The sequence below is a fragment of the Caloenas nicobarica genome, chromosome 2 (genome assembly GCF_036013445.1).
Source record: "Caloenas nicobarica isolate bCalNic1 chromosome 2, bCalNic1.hap1, whole genome shotgun sequence".
Taxonomy (NCBI): Eukaryota; Metazoa; Chordata; class Aves; order Columbiformes; family Columbidae; genus Caloenas; species Caloenas nicobarica.
The window spans coordinates 22,352,397-22,369,807 of record NC_088246.1 but is presented as its reverse complement, the minus strand read 5'-3'; the positions used below and the strand labels follow the sequence as shown (position 1 = coordinate 22,369,807).

Genomic DNA, 17,411 nt, shown 5'->3' with positions numbered 1-17,411 from the left:
TGAACATAACTTGCATTAAGTGTAAGGTAGAAATGTCTCTCTAAGGAAGAACAGACCCACACTGATCACAAAACAAGTTTTCCCTTGACACATTTAAATAAAGACATTTTATGCGGTAAGAATGTGACCTACCTTTTCAGTCTGATTCACATTTACCAAACTGCAACTTCAAAATGCCTTTGCCATGAAGCTGGAGGATCTGGTTGTATTCTTTGGGCATTGCATGGAAACCTGGTTTAGGCAGCTGGTTGTCATAATAGTGGTGGCTGATTGGCATGTTGTCTATGGATTTTGAGAAAGGCCAGAAGCCATAAAGCTTCACATTCTCACACAGCTCAAGAGCAGCACTAGTGATCATAAAACCAGATGATAACCGGTAAGCTTTCACACCCTTAGTTCTCCAGAACTGGGCAAGACTTTTCAGGTAAGTGGGGTGAAAAAATATTGCCCTTTGGGTTGCTTTGAACTCTTGCAGAGTGTGATATACTTTAAAGGAAGTGGCTGTGTTGCTTCTGAAGGAAAATGCTGGCAATAAAAGGAAAGCATCTCCATAGACCGCAATGTTCTCCAGAAATTCTTTCTTCTTTTCATTTAGTTTGTTGTATCTGTAAAGTAGAATATTTTCGGAAAAGTGTGAATGGAATGTACTATTGATATAAATATTACAGACCAAAACAGCACAACTGCACTTGTATATATGAGTTATGAACTCTGCTGCACCAGTTCAGCCTGTCTACCTTACAAATTCATACCAACCTCTTATATGTTGTTATATGTGCAGTTATGAAAATCTGACTTTATTGTATAATAAGAACACATTTCATAAGATTGAATTTGCAACATGGGAGCTACTGAAGCAGATCGAATTTACTGCTAATAAGACCAGAACGGATCAATTCAAGAAATTCCAAAGGTGAATGCAAAAAAAAATCTGATTTTATACTTCCTTTGTTTAAAAACACATGCACTATGATATGTGCTGCATGTATTTGTGAAGTCTGTTCCTTACATCAATAGGCATACAATAACCTCTCTTCAAAATGTGGGTGTCTGCTCTGTGTGGAAATAGCAGCATGTGTATGAGCAGTCTTGGAGTGTTAAAGATTAGTGTGTGCTCAAGTTTTGCTGGGTCTTAGCTGCTTCTCATTTACCTTTTAAATAGCTGAAAATATAGGCATGTCTATTTATCTGCTTTCCTATAAAGGGAACACATGGAGATCTGTAAAGACTTAGAGATCTAACTTCACAAAGGAAGATTTATTCTCAGATGTTTTGGTTCCCCAAACACCAGCAGAGACTTAGTTCTCACCACTGGATAATTCCATGCTCCCAAATGTTGAATAGTGAACTTCCACAGTTATCCAAGAGGTGATGCAAGACACAAGGGGGTCTCTCAGCTAATTTCCTCTATAGATCTGAGTTGTCTGGATCACCTGAACATATGGCACTTGCACCCCATTTAGGATTCAAAGCATTGAGTCCTCTTTTGCAGGTAGCTGTCTATCTGAGCAGTGCTTTTTCACCTTTTTAGGGCTACCAGAGCCCACTTTTCACAAATGGCTCCAGCAGAAACTGGAAAACTTGGTTTCATTTCTCTTCACAGCTTGAATAGGTTCAAGCCCTTTCCTCAAGCAGCAATTCAAGACAGAGCAGCAACTGCCATTTCCATTCAAATCCCTCACAGAGGTATTATCAGTTACCTCTGGCACAACTGAACTCAGGCGAGGAGCGACACGCTCCTTCTCAGCCTGAGGGGTTTAAACTTACAGCTTCTGCTTCCCCAAAAAGTGCCATTACCACCAGACTCTGAAACTCAATGAATGAGATGAGCCCCTCCTGTTGACCTTGGGCCTCTGTGCACGCAGGAGTCAAACAGCCAAAACAAGCCAGAAACGCCTGAGCCTATGTCTAGGAAGAATGGCTGTCGGGTGAGCTTCTGGCCTCTACTCCAAGAATTTTCTCTATTTCTACTCACTATAAAGCACATAAAGAGCCTTCAGGACAGAATTCAGATCTCTGTCCTTCCTTAGCTAGAAACTTGAACAACTCAACCTCGTCTTGCTCTTCTTTCCGGCTCTGCCCAGGTATGGTGCAGTGTAGTCCAGCTCCATTAGGACATAAAGAATGTGCTTCTTTCCTCCAAGAGAGTTCACCTACATTGTACACCCTGACAGACACAGTTCAAAAGCTAATTAACCTTAAAAATAATAACATCAGACTAACCCAGTATCCGAAAACAGAATTAGAAATGGAAGTGAATAAAGTCAGAGCAGGTCTTCTGAGAGAAGAAACTAACTTAGTTCTGCCAAGTTGCTTCCTGCTGCTCCTTCAAAAGCTTTTGCAGTGTTCTCTGAATATTTAAATAATTCATTTTTTAAAATCCTAAGATCCTCTCATAATCTCATTTCATCCTCACACAGGTTTAGCTCCTATTTCCTTCAGTGTAACTCCTATTAACCCTGGTGTGGCTTCATTTGGCTAAAAAATGAGTGTGGCTGTGGCAGAACTCTTTGATCAAGCCCAGACAAATTGTGCATCAGGTCAGCAGTCACCAACGATGCTGAGTCACTAGACAAAGTTTCCCTTCCGTGGATTCTTGTGCAGCACCACTAACATCAATGAGCTAAATCTATTTTTGGGGATGCAATAGTTCACCTTTATTTAAGTCAAAAAGGGCTGAGTAAGCATGAAGGTAGTTAGTACTCACTGCAAAAAATCAAGTTCTATCCTTGAATCAAAGACAAATGCCTGTTAGTAATTTCTATGCTCACTGTACTTTTTCCTTCTTCCTTTAAAGGGAAAAAAAAGCGCGCTTTGCCTGATGTTGTCTATTTGACAAATACCGATATGACAGACAATAAGATACAGTAAGATCAGTAAGCAGTAAATAACATGCCACAGCAGTCCTTTTCATAGATAAGCTGCAGTTCCAGCCTGCTGAAGATGTCAGATTAGTCAGCCTGGCCTTATTAGATTTTCTTTTCATCAAGAAGGAAAAAAAAAACAACTTTGCTGAGAAAAAAGTGTGTGAGCAGCTTTCATATGGATTGAGAAAATGGATTATAGAAATTGGGCCTTCATTCAGGAAATAGCCTTCATCAGAACAGCTCCTAAGCACATTACCTAAGAAAATGTGCTTACAGTCCCACTGATAGAGTCGGACACACATTTCCAAGCTTTCCTGATTTACGATTACAATTCCTTTCTTATGCTGTGGGTGACGAGGGTCGGGGGGTGGGGGAGAAATAAGAGGCTTGGGCTTGCAATCATCAAATTTACCCTGTCATAAATTGTGGACTGGTGCCAACCAAGGCACTTGCTAATCTGGGTATTGCGGACTCCTTTCTGCTACAAAAAAAGGCCACGTTTAACACATTTCCATTTAGACTCGTACATATTTTACATGGGAACTAAGGCTTAATGAAGTAATCTGCATGCAGTGCTCTCTATGCTGGTGTCCCAATGGATTTCCAACAAAATCTAAATCATGTCACACAATTAGACAATACTGCACAGAAACAGATTCGCAGTAGTACTTACTTTTGAGCTATGATACTCGGGTTAACAGTCACCAGGTTTGTTTTATTGCCAACATCTCTGCTAATGCTTCCCGTGGTTGGAGGGAGGTTACACCTGAAATTCAGAAACGTTTACTTAAACAGATGTGCACCAGAGATGCTTTACAGTTATTATTTGCAAATTCCTCTCTTGTGCGATGACACTTTCACATAAGCTCCCATGGATCTCTAAGCACTTTACAAATATTAAATAAGGCTTATAGCACTTCTAGTAAAAATATTTAATCTACTGTACAGATGGTTAAAATAGGACACAGAGAGCTCATTTTCATAAATTACCTCACAAATCAGGAGCAAAGTTAAAATCCCGGAAGGAGCCAGTCTATGAATGCCTCACGCTAGCTGCTAGGAGACATTGCCCCTTTTGCCTAAGCAGTGCATTTATTATGAAAGTCTTCTATTATTTTCTGTTTTAAAAAGTCTGACTGATACCAGTCCCTCAGCTTACACAGCAATGTTGACAGCTGTTTCATGAGACACAACTTGCCCAATTGCCACAAATGGCACAACTTGCCCAATTGCAGAAACAGTGGTTTCTGTAAAAGGTAAAGAAAGCATTTTTTAAAAGTCAGTCACTTAGTAAGTTTAGCATCTTAGTATGCAGATTTCCCACTTTTATTAAGACAATTACCTAACTAGAAAGACTTTTTTTTTTTCTTTTTTATTTGAAAAGCCCAAATATTAGTCAAAAGAAGGAAAGGAAACAAAATCCAGCAGACTCTGCGACTGGACATCACTGAGAGAAAAACCTCCACTCTGTTACTCTGTTCCCTTGCAGGCATTGCGAGCGTGAGTCACAGACTGAGAGTGTGGGCTAAATTACACTCTGAGTGTGCCTGGTTTTCTCCACAATCTATAGAGGGAGTTGAAAAAAAATACTTAAATTAGATGTCTGGTTTTTTTAGATGGCTAACAGAAGGTGAGACAAATACCAAGGCAGTTAAATAACTGCACTAGTGAGCCAACCTAAGGCTACATAAACCCTTTGTTAAACCAGAGGTTAAGGTAAACTTGTGACATTTAATATCAGTCTTTCTTCTTTCAATTTCAGGGTTTTCTTTATTCTATTTTCCTGATTTAAAAAAAAAAAAAAAGAAAGAAAATAAATTAACAAAGGTTCCCTCTCCTAAAGGATGTTAAAATAACAGATAATCATGTTTCGCATCACTGGCAAGGCATCTCTGCAATCATAGATCACACATGTATCCATATAGTCCTCTCTTTACTTAGGAAGCAGTGTTTTGAAATGTACAGAGCAGACAGAGTATCCTTAGAGAGGCAGAAATAAAGAATTGTCAAGATTCTTCCTCATTGCTACAAATGGGCATTGTCATGCTTCCAAGCTTGCCAAGTTTTTAGAAACATTTGACACACTTCAGTAAGACGAAGCAGCTCTTACCTAAACACAAAGTCAGAACGGTCGATTTCAGCTCCGCAGCTGGAATTTTTCAGAATGCCTCCGTTTCCAACCACAGCACAGGTTTTGAAGGGATAGACTGAAAGAGGAGAGGACTGCGAACAAATAAAAAGACACAGCCAATGCCCTATAAATATTTTGATAGTTTCTACACGTCTTTAGTCATTTGTCCTTGAAGGTTTGATCCAGGAAATCCCAGTGAATACATTCACCATTTAGCAGACAGGGCTGCCAGGCCTGGGCAGCCAAGAGCCAACACCAGGCACCAACATACTGAGAAACGCTACTTCTGTTGTCAATACTTTGAAGGAATAACACTGGATTGCCAAAACTGGATGAATACCTTTTAAATATACTTAACACAAAAATTATCTAGTAGTGAACTGAACCCTTGACAAGTTAAAGACTAACTGGTACTGAAGACCATTTAAATTTTCCTTTGCACTGGAATGGACTGGAGGCTGCCACAAAGTCCTTGACTTTGTCAGCTAATAGAAGGTAACTTTGTAAATGCTTGTTACTTTGTCATCACACAATTACTTTTGATATAAAATAAGGAATTTAGGGGAAACTGAAGGTGCTGTAAAGGTTAACTCATGGTGAATGTGACAGCTACTGAAGAGGTTACTGCCTCTGGCTGTTCACCCTCTCTACTCGTCTTCTTGTTAGAGGTCATTGTCTTGCAGCAGGGAAGCTGAATGGGAGCTAAGTGCATCCACTTGTGAACCAGCACAGATCACAACCTGGCAAATTAATGTAAATTGTCGGCTGTTTCAGTTGACATTAATACAGTTGGCTGTTATCTCATGGACTCAGAAACATCTCATACATCTCCTTCAGCCTCTCCTGCTGTGGGAGCACTGACAGTCAACAGAGAGGTCAACAGCTGGGCTACTTCGACCGCAGAAACTGAACCCACTTGCAAAATTGAGTCAAAACTTGCTTACACAAAATGTCATCCTTCCTTCCTCTCATCAGCTTGCTCAAAGAGAAGCAGGAAGAGACACTGTTAATAAACAAGGCAAAAAGTGCGGGGAAAGTGGCAGACATCGCCTTGCCTGGCAATATATTACAAAACAACATGTTCAATTATTTTGTCCAATTCTGAAAAGACAGTAGGAGAAGACAAAGGCCAGACACCTCTGGCTGGCTTAGCAAGCATATATACCCATAAAACATACTACTTTTTTCTTTTTCAGTTTAAATTTGAACCACTGTAGCCCTATTGCAATTAAGATTTTAGTAATTCACAGCAGCATTAGAAAGGACTAGACTCATAGTAGCTGGGATCTTACAGATCAAGAATGCCAGAGATTGGTAAGAGGGCTTCGATGTGCTCTCATTTTTGAGAAATTAAGTATATCTTTGTGTTCCTCTTTGTCTGGTCTGCAGAGCTTATATGTCTATTATAAGTACTGAATTACATAATCTGATTCCTTTGCTCAACCTGTGTTCCTGGCTGCAAAGGCCCCATATTCTATATTCTATTCTATTCTATTCTATTCTATTCTACTCTATTCTACCAACAACATAGCCTTAATAAGTTATATGCCCAAGCCTGCAGCAGAAATGGCATGGGAATACAAGGAATTTGAAATGTTGTTCGAGACTGAAATGACTTTAAAAATAGGAATGAGAAAAGCAAGGCAAACGTTCTCAGCGTACGCACTCCTGAATTCAGCTGGCTGCCAAGCCAGGCTGCAGCTTGTGTTCTGTAGCAACTCTTTCTACAATCTGATCTATGATACCCTGTCCATGCCTCCACCACTGCAGAGAAAGCCTAACAAAGGTCTTACACGGTGAATGAACAAGCGCATACAGGGGTGAGGGGTCTCTTCCAGAGGAATCAAACAAAGCAGCCCTGTTACTAACGCAAAATATATATGGTACTGCAATTACAATAACAGGTAGAGATAACAGTTCTTACCACAGGCAGCATCTTAAAAATGTCCTCTGTAATAAGGATGGTCTTTTTACTGTCCACTTCGTAACTCATGTTACTTCCCAGTGGGCTGTTGTTTTGAGAAGCAATAAAATTGTGAACTGCATCACAGCAGGAAGCTAATTCTGACCTGCAAAAAACCCAAACAAAATCTGCTCAAAGACAGGCAAATAAGTAGCAAAGTGGTGGCAGAGAACTAGATGAATGAAAACCAGTTCTAATTAACTAAGCAAGAAAAGGCTATGTAAACCGTGTAGAATGTAATTTCCCTTGACTCGCTTTGCAGAGCAAGTCCATTTTCACAATAAACGTCCAGAAATTAATCAGACCAAGAACCCCTTTTCTTATCCTATTTTTCTCTCTTGGTCTCCCTTTCCCATCCAGAAAAAGTCATAAATGGTCTTCTCTTTATTATTAATTGCTAAGATTATTATAGAAACACTGAGAGACTTCAGTCTCCAAAGAATTAACAATGTGATTTCAATCAACATAGAATGAGTGTTTGTAAGAAACTAGAAGGCTAAAAAAAGAAAGAACCAAAGAGATGAAAGGAACAGTGATGGGAAGTACTGGCTATAGTACTTAGTGAACTAGATGGTCACAAACCAATTAATCAATAATTAATTTCTGCAACTGTTCAGCACAGTCTTCCTGTGCACAGTTTCACAGATGTTAAATAAATCACACCACAACTGGCAAATTAAAAAGACAGATATCTTTGTAGTAGAGATAGCCAGTCTAGCTGCTCCCCAAAACACTGAGCAGAAGTCCTTAAATAAAGAGTGCAAAGGGTTTCACCCAGACTTTATGTACGAGTGAAGGCTATCACCAGTCTTACAATTCCTGTTGCTTTCAAACTTATAAAAAAAATATTACGTCTGCAAACATCCTGTATTATTAACAGTGAAATTCTATGAAAAGCCACATCGGATCTTTGAAATCAGACCTAAAACACTATAATTCATTTTGCTTTAGGGAACAATATTCTCTGTGCTGCCACCGGATCCGATTTTCAGACTGTAAGGCTGAAATATTAATGGCCAGACATTATCTGTCAATCGTTAGGGCATAGCTATCTCATCAGGTGAGATACTAAGAGAACTACTAACCATTCAGAGATGAAAATTCATTGAAAGCAGAATTGCTTGGAATTTTTAAGAAGATAACACAGCAGGGAAAAATATTTCCTGTCCTAACACTAAAGGTTAATTGTGAATAAAAACAATATCTACAGTTAGAGCCTGAGGAACAGAAACTTTTAAAGTGAGTAAGGTAAACCAAACCATTAGAACTGGTTAAACAATAACGGGCCAAATTCTGGCTGAAAGTAAGCTGACTTTAATAGGGTAAGACACAGTCAAGAGAAGTTGCTTCATTCGACTTTATCAAGAACATGCACAGAACAATTATCTAATAACAATGTAATTTTATTTCTGATGGAGATGAGGCATAGTCTGGCCCATGGAAGAACTCAAGGATTATGTTTCCTGGAAGACAGAGAATGAACAGGTCTGGGATAACTCTCAATCTCACTTCTCTTGAAATAATGCTCAAAATGGAGGGAAAAAAAAGGTTGGGAAGGTCAGTTGGAATCCTACATAAAATACCAAAGGAAAGGGTACCATTTCAATTGTCAGATGGATTACTGGGACATATTAACATGTTTTGAATACTGAGCTCTGAAACTCCTCAGAGTTTCCAGATGTGTGAGGAACACTGAGCATCACAGATCTGAAATAATCATGCTAGGAGAGTTACCCAGAAATGTCAAAGGGAAAGATTACTCCTGGGGGAGGAAACAGTAGGGGTCATGTTTCCACAAGCCATATTCAGCTCCACTCCTGAAGAGTGATTCCCTCTGCTTTAAGGAGCAAGGGGGGCCCTATGGTCAATGAAAACCAGCAAGCACAAGGATGGGGATGGAACTGAGACTGTGCTCCGTTGGTCAGGAGGTACACACATGGTGAACACAATTGCTCTGGGCATATAGTGTCCTGTTTTAAACATACAGAAAAATACAAACGGAGCAATGAGGGAGGAAAGCCATGATGAAATCTGGGAACACCGGATGGTACTGAAGCACTCTTGACTAGCGTCCACTTGCTTTTCTTTCTTATACACTATTTCCTATAACCAGCTCTTTCTACTCTTAATGTGCGCTGCACTAACGAGAGGATTCAGGTATCAGGTCCTGAGGGCACCACCAAGCATCACCACCCCTGCCCAGTCCCCTGGAGCCACCCCCACCCCCGGTCCCAGGTCAGCCCCCAGAGCCGTCAGTCCCTGTCCCAGCGACACAGGAGCAGGGCTGGTCTCCAGCTGTGCCCGTCCCGTCCCCAGGGAGGTGCCCGACGCCCGGGGCTGCCCTGTTCCCAGCTGGGATGGGGTGGGGTGGCTGCCAGTCCTGGCTCTGCTGGCCAGGTCACTGTGCTGGGACCCCGATCCCTGTCCCTTAGGGAACAGCTGTCCCTCGCTGCTCCCTGCCAGTCACACAGAGATGAGGAATCGCAAAACCAATAACTTTGATTTTCTTGAATTTTTTCATAAAGCTACAACAAGCAGGCCCATGTATTATCTGTGTCAACCACAGGATGTTCAGAGGAGAAGGAATAATGCCAGAATATTCTTGCCCAGCTTTAGGAAAACAGCTGTTTTGTGTGTGATGGCTACCAGAACCTGAAAGAGCAAACTGATGATAGATAACATTCATTAATACAGATGACACGTTTTTGCTTTTTATTACTCATTCCAAAAGAATGAGTGCTTCAATAAAAGCAGAAACAGCCTGGAAGAAAAACAGATATCAGAATTAATTAGAAAGTAATAGTTTAAATTAATATTACGGATCCACCGAGGAAGTAAAACAGAGCCAAGCTAGTTCAGAAACACAGTGAGAATAAGAGAATACACATTAATGACATATATACTTACGTTACCTAAAAGTATATGTGCTACAAATTTGGAGGTAACAACAGAGACCTCATACTTAGATCACATCGTGACAGAGAATCCCACTGTGCTCAGGCAACCATGTACAGAGCTCCATCAGGAACGGAGCCTGAAGTCAGCAATAGCCATTGGCAATATATTTAGTGATCTGTTCACATAGGATTTTGTACAAGCTGTGACACATGGTGCCTCTGCAACTGACAGCAAACAATGAGGAAGGGGTAGAGACTGGGCAGTTCGAGCAATCTACTACTGCAATTATCATCGTCGTATTAATGTCATCTGTGGTCTCTGTCACAAGATAATTACACCCTAAAGAGCAAGCACTTCATAAGATTATGACATGTATTGTACAAGACAATTCTTTTAACAAGTGCTATATGTAAGGTGTTGCAAGGCCAAGACATTTTAACTCATGTCTCATGCTGCCTGAGGAGAGAGTAATTGTTAAAACCTACCATATGACAAAGTACATAACCAGATAAGAGTAAGAGGGTAAGAGACAAGGGTCAGAATCTTCACGGGACCAAACGGTACTACTTTAAAGCCAAACTGTGCATTTTCCTTGGAAAGGCAGAAAGTGATCCAGATTGTATGTTCTGACTGGGATGGCAGCTCTTGGAAGACGGCATTTTGCTACACAGGCTCAGCAGCCACCTCGGATACATGTAAGAACACAGATGTAGCTTATGGTAAGAAGGTTTAAATTCCAGTTGTTAACAGAGCTGCTAGGCTTGGGGGTTGCCCTAGAACAAAGTGGGGTTTTTTAATCCAGTCACAGCGTTAGATGCCCAGAGTGAAGGAAGTTGGAGTCAAAGTACACAAGTTTTATAGTGCCCTAGGTTTGAAAAGTATCTTCTCTGGAGCACAGGCTGGTACTGCCAGTTTCTTACTTGCAGAAAGCCTTCTCACCAACATTTCTCCTGCAGGCAGCTGGAAGCAGAGTGAGACCTAAGTGCTATTTTTAAATCCTGAGGTGTAACATCAACCACAGATATTTCTTATGCCAAGATAAGAAGAAAGGGAGTCAACTGCATTATCTGGAAAGTTCACTTGTAACAAGTAAGGAACAAAATCAGTACCTGGAAAAAGACTACACCATTTGGACTGGTAACACATACCTCATGAAACTGAGTAAGTACCGTCATTACAGTCTTAATCAATAACCTAACTGGAGCAGTGTGCTGCATTTGTCTCTGAAGTTTTGTTCATATTAGACAATGCAGAGTCATTGTTGCACTGGAGAATGTTTTTTGTTTCTCAGCAGATGCTTTTGCCAAATTTCATCCTTTGTGGACCAAGGATGCTGGACTCATTTTTATACTGAGGTCAGCTGAGATAGAATTGTGAGCCCACATGGCATCCAGATAATTTCTTTAGGTTTTTGGGTGCGAAGAACCTAAGTAAAACCTGGTTTCTGAAGCAAGTTACCAAAGTGTCAATAGACAAGCCAAAAGAATAATGTTGTTTTCCAACTGCTATGCAGTTAGTCCACGTTGAACTGCAGGCAGTAATAGCAGACTACTGCCTTGACTGTACGTATTTCCAAACCCCTCTGCGTAACACAACCACTTCACATGGATTCACTCTATTTAGTGGAAGTCAGTCAGTATCTGCAGGATCTAAAGATGCTGATGTAGTTTCTTGCAGCTCCTGTAGTAGCTCTGTAGCCAAGAAGCTCAGCCAGAACTATTGTATCCCTCCTAGCAGCAAAATTAATTAGCTCAGCTTGGTCCTGAGCTAATATGAATATATGCATTTTAGCTGGTTCAGTGCTTGTGTACAGGCTGCACGTGCCTGCTGGCCAGATATGGTGTGACCCATCCTTGAAGCAACTGCAAACGTCTCAACATCTTCCTTCCAACAACTCAGTCTGAACCAGCCATAAGGGCTAAAGCAGCCAATGGTCAGCAGATTCTCAGCTGGTCCAAAAGCCAGCACTGCCCTTATCCTGAGCAGAATGGGAAGAATCTATAATAAGGATGAAATTTGTCTTTATGCAAAGAGCTTCTGCAGAGTTTCAAAACTGTCCACTCCTTCCAACTACTGATACAAGCACCAAAAGGACCTCTGATTCATCCTCCTGCAGTAAACAGAATGGGTTTTATTCAGAACACCTTCTTCCATTAGAAATGCCTAGCTAAAGTCATTTCGTTCTATACTTCTTTAAATATTTTATTCAGGTATATATATCCAGTGTGAAAAAGCACTTGCTTCTGCACCAAACTTCACACGGCCTCGTACTTTGGGACACAGGAGGAGGGTGTATCACTGGAACTGTCTGACCAGCCTAGAGCCGGACTGCTGGGCCAACACAGGCAACCGTGATCCTCAGGGGGCTGCAGTAGCCCCAGGGAGACGTAAGCCTACAGAATCTTACAAAACTGTGTAAACTCAATAGTATTTCTTTTGTGTAGACTATGCTTCAGTGTGACACCAGTGCCTGTAGACCTGGGGCCAGAGGGCATTCCTCATTGCAGGGGAGAGTGAAATATTTCACTGTCATTATGCATTGGACTAAACTGAGGTGGGAGGAGGTGGAAAGTGGATGAGGATGGACACTGCAGCAGTATCAAAATATGCAAAACATTGTTCTAAATAGTAGATGCTCAGCAGTCCTCTAAGGCCACGATGGAGAAGGTGAGGAAATCATCTTAATTTGCACTAAAGAATGCGTAAGTTCAGTATTAGGAAGCACATTGAAACAGATTGCCTAGGCAAGGTACAGAATTTCAACAGCTGCAGATTTTTGTTTATCCTGGTTTTGTTACTGTTATGTGGCCAAACTCCTTTCAGTAACAGCCTGACTCTATTTGATTCTAAGTCATCTTTTACAAACATCTGTACCAGTGAACATTTGTTTGCAAAAAGAATATCAGTGCTGTTATAAAGCACTTGCACATTATTCACACCAGCAATGCTTACACAGACATGTATCTTTGTGGATCTTCAGTTACCCACCATATAAACACCACATAAAATCGAAAACCAAACAGAAAGACTAGCAAATATTTAAAGCTATAACTCCTGTAAGCCTGATGCTCAGTGTATTTCACAGCACAGTTTGTCATATCATTTGAATATAGGGCAAAGTATTTCAAGTGACAAAAGTCTGTGGATTAAAAATAACCAGGAAAAGCCTATGCTTGTTTGATAGCTTGTTTTAATAGTTCATCTAGCTTGGGTATTTGTAATCATTAGTTCAAGTGAACTATTGTACTGCACGTGATGACAACAAAGACTTCAAGGTTTTATATTGAAGAGACTATCGTGACAGTAGAGAAGAACCCACAAAAAAATTCCACTATACAACAGCAAAATTTCATTGGTGCAACTACTAACAGCAAGACTACCTTTTATCTATGTCCACTGCTATAATATTTTATAATGAGCAAGCAATTACCTTATTGTACTGCACTGGGGGCTCTAGAGAATGATACACGTTTCTCCAGGCTCTTGTCAATCCAAGTCAATAGCATCAAAGTGCAATGAGGCATATTATGACATATCCCAATCTTTTAGAAAAGAGTGGTTAAACCTGATATCTGAGACAGAATGTGCTGAAGGGGAATGCTACACTGACAGCCCTTGAGCTGCCTATAAATGAAGTAATGGGGTTGAAATGAAATGAAAGCCAATGGGGTTGAATCTGAAATCAAGGCTGAATATGTAAAAAGTGTAATAAAATTTTCAAACTAAAGATTATTTAAAGACTCTACCATGAAGACATAATTAACTCAGTCTGATCCAAAATTAGGTTCCCCTTGTAGGAGTCCTCCAACCTGTAGAAAAGTCGTCTGTAGAGCAATTAAAAGATATAACCATTTCTCCAAACTGTCACCAATTCCTATCTTTCCACCCAGCTTCTTTCTCCTCTGAAATAGAAATGTGTCCCTGAATATGTACTCCTGATTTAACACATGATCTATTAAAGCTATGCAGCAAATGTACTCTTAAATCACACTGTAATGTCAGAGTTCTGTGTGTTTTCTTGTGTACTGGAATGGAAGACTTCAGTGAGTACAGTGGAATTATTGATCTGTTTAGTGTTAGGAAAGCTATTGATTATGTGGTGGTGTGAGCTTATGTAAGCATAAATTGACCTTGCAGGGTATTTTATTTGTGTTTCAACTGTGGTTCGGTGCATTACACAGATGTGTTAAGCAATACTGTTATATATGTTAGAGTGTAGCACACTATAAACCAACCTCTTCAAGAAAGAGTGGGATTTTATAATCTGCAGGAATGTTTAACAGACTTTTCAGAAGAGATATTAAAGTAGGAAAAGGGTAATAGAGGTCGAGTGGAATAAAAAACAGGAGGGGAAATTACAGGATTAGGAAAATGGTTTGATCTTTTAACTATTCTATTCAAAACCCAGGGTTCTTTAAAGTAGTAATTTTTTTTTTTTTTAAACAAGTTAAAAATATTTTGGTGAGGCGGAGCAGTGTGCCAGCTAAACTGGAGTGTAACATCAGGGGTTTTAAAAGTGTATTTTACACCCAGGAATTTTTTTCTCCCTTTGTTATCAGATGCAAATAAGGTTTGTCAGGAACGGTATTTCCATGGGGAGGAGGCCCAGCATCCACAGCTCACATGGGGCTATTCCAGTGCGACACTGTTCCTGAAGAACTGTCACATTGCTTTGCCAGGCTCCAAGCTCAGCGAGATTGCCCAGAAAAACAACGCCCAGAGGCTTCTCTGAAACACAGCATCTGCTCAGCCTTTCTCCATATCCCCCCCCATCCCCAGTCATTTTGAGGGCTGTTTTAGCCATTCCTTAGCTTCCAGGAAAAAAAAAAAAAAAAAAAAAAAAAAAAGGAGTTGCAACTATTGGGAAAATCTGCAGATTATTTGCCACAATGGGTGTATAGCCCAAACGAAAATAAATCAACCTTAGAAGTCTGTAAAGCAAAAGAGATGTGGAGGTATAAAATACAATTATAGCTTAGACCAAATTGGGCTCTGTAATTTGTTGCACTAATGAAACATTTCTTTTAAGTGGAAAACCTTTGAAGAATACTAATATAATAATTAATATTCAGGTTACCTAGGGAACCTGAGACTCTACTGACTGTAGCTCTGTAGAAGAGCCTTTACAGAGGGAGCTACCAGCACAGCTTTTTTCTGGAGCCTTAAGAGTGACGCTTCCAGGCAGCTGCAAGATTATGTCCCCTCTCTTTCTACCAATCCTCTCTTATAACTAAGAAATCTGAGGTCTTGCTTTGTCTAAAACAAGTTAGAGCTGATGTAAATCTGAAAATGGAGGAAAAATTCAGGTGAGTTTAGAAAAAAAAGGGATAATGTGGAGACACTAGATGACTGTAGAGCCATAAAGAACAAGAAAAATAAAAGAACAAGAGAAGTACAGCTGAATTTCATAAAGGAAAGGTCTGAAAAAAAATTACTTAAATAGTTCTCTATATGTCAGTAGCAGTAAATATTGGTGAAGAATTTCCCAAATCACTGTTAGTAGGATGCCATTTGCACCACTTCTGGTAAAGATACATAACCTTTGCTGGCTTCTATTGTGAAATTAGATAAAACCTCTTTAGCAATGACTGAAAGCCACTATTGTGGGGCATAATAAATTTAACTAGATTATAAGAGCAATGAACCAAGTGCTTGCACTTGCTCCTCTGAGGGCAGCCTAAATCTGGCAGTGCTGATGTCAGCATTACAGATACTGAAATAAGTGAAGGGCCAGGACACTGGTTCCCTGACAGAGGCCAGACAAAAATCAACCAGAGAAGATGGACTGTGGATATGGGAGATATTAAAGAGAACATCATGGCTTGTACTTGCCTCATGATTCTTCTTGATTTTGAGAAACACATGAGTAAACATCATGTAGCTGTCAAGAACCACTGACCACTGGCAGATACCATCTAGCCAAGCAGACGTGAGCATGCACAGCAGAGGGGCTTCAGAGGAAGCCATCTGGAGAGAAAAAGGGCAGCTCTCTGACAACAAATGGACACAGTTTGCACAGCTGCATGGCAAAGATGAGCTAAGTAATCAAGGGTCACCCTGGAATCCTGCACGCTGCTTTTTGTACAATGGGTTGGTAAAAACACTGTGGTTTGTGCCACACGTGGCTGTCAGCTGTAACCCTTCTGCCAAATACAAAGACAAGTTATTTCTTTCCTGCATCGCACTTCTAATTCATATTCTTTTATTTGGCCAGGATCTGTTGGGAGTCCAGCTCACAAAGAGGATTGATGTGTACTCATTGGCACCCAGTGCTGTCTTCTAGGAACATAACTGTTACTGGCTCAGATCACATATTGCTCCATTCTACTACAGTATGACGGCAGCCAACAGCAAAAGCTGCAAAGGAAAACATATGAAAGCTTCTCTGAGAAATCCACTGCCCCACAGGAAGCTGCTTTTGAACCTTATTAATTAGAGGTTAGTTTATGCCCTGAAGCAGAAGACATTAAATCCCTTATAAATATGCATGCCTGTTCTTCAGAACTTCAGGATAATACAGAGATGTCATACAATTGACACCACGCCTGGGAAGCAGCTAAGTGTTCACTCCATTTAACTGACAGGCAAACAGGGAAAGAAGTCAAGCAGCTTCTCTGCAGTCTCGTCAGCAGCAGATTTCTGGTGGCACAGGCAGGTGAAGGACACGGCACAGGCCGCTTGGAGCTCCGCTCCTGCGGGTGGCTGGCTGTGTCACCCGATTCCTGCTGCACAGCCCCCCCCAGATTCATTTCCTCTTCTGCAAAATGGGTGTATTTATCTACCCACTTAATGAGATTTTTAGAAATGAATAATAGTTGTATTACACAATTATTATGAATTACTTACACTGGGCAAAGTTAGAAAAATGAAGATATGTACAGCCAAGGGATTATTAATTCATTTATTTCACCACATTTCTAGAAGCTTTGTTACCTATAGAGCTCTGTCAATGCATCATTTCTCAGCTAGTGTCCTTGCAAAGCTAGTTCCAGGCTCTTGCGCTTAAGCCTCACAAATAAGTTTGGAAGTGCTGTAAGCATGAAGTGTACACAGAATAATCAGTCAGTAAATTTTATACTGAATATGTTTTTCTCTCTTTTTCTTTTTAATCTTTTCTTTTGAAGCCTCTATTGACCAACTGATAAGAGCTTTGAAAGTCTCCAGTATGATTTGGGAACAAGGACAACTGTAAAATTTTAATATCCTATTTCCAAAAAACAGCAGAAAGGAGCTTGAGAATGGAAAAAGAAAGAAAAGACTTATGCAAAAGCATACATTTTTTGTAAAATAATCGTCTGCAATGCCCTAAACCAAAGTACCAGTCCTCGATCCTATCAATGGAATTCTTAGACGACATCAGAAAAGATAAAATTTTACAGGGACACAAGAATATACAGCACTGTCATCAGAATTGCAGCATGGGATGCGTACGTACGAACTAGCTAATACTTTAACTAGTTTGGATGTTAAAAAGCAATTAAACCATAACAGCACATCCATGGAATGTCAATTAAGTAACAAGAGTTTGTCCAGCCTGTGCTGAGCCATGGGT

General features: G+C 40.3%; 1 protein-coding gene across 3 annotated transcripts in view; it reads right to left on the bottom strand.

Moving 5' to 3' along the window:
• Positions 1 to 17,411, bottom strand: part of ST8SIA6 (ST8 alpha-N-acetyl-neuraminide alpha-2,8-sialyltransferase 6) — a 66,650-nt gene that overhangs the window by 11,915 nt on the left and 37,324 nt on the right. For all 3 annotated transcript variants that reach the window (XM_065627712.1, XM_065627713.1, XM_065627711.1), the window contains exons 5-8: positions 6,923 to 7,067; positions 4,978 to 5,090; positions 3,541 to 3,633; positions 133 to 605 (exon numbers count right to left, since the gene is read on the bottom strand). In XM_065627712.1, the coding sequence (XP_065483784.1) occupies positions 137 to 605; positions 3,541 to 3,633; positions 4,978 to 5,090; positions 6,923 to 7,067 (820 nt within the window). In that variant the 3' untranslated portion in view covers positions 133 to 136. The remainder of the gene's footprint in view (positions 1 to 132; positions 606 to 3,540; positions 3,634 to 4,977; positions 5,091 to 6,922; positions 7,068 to 17,411) is intronic.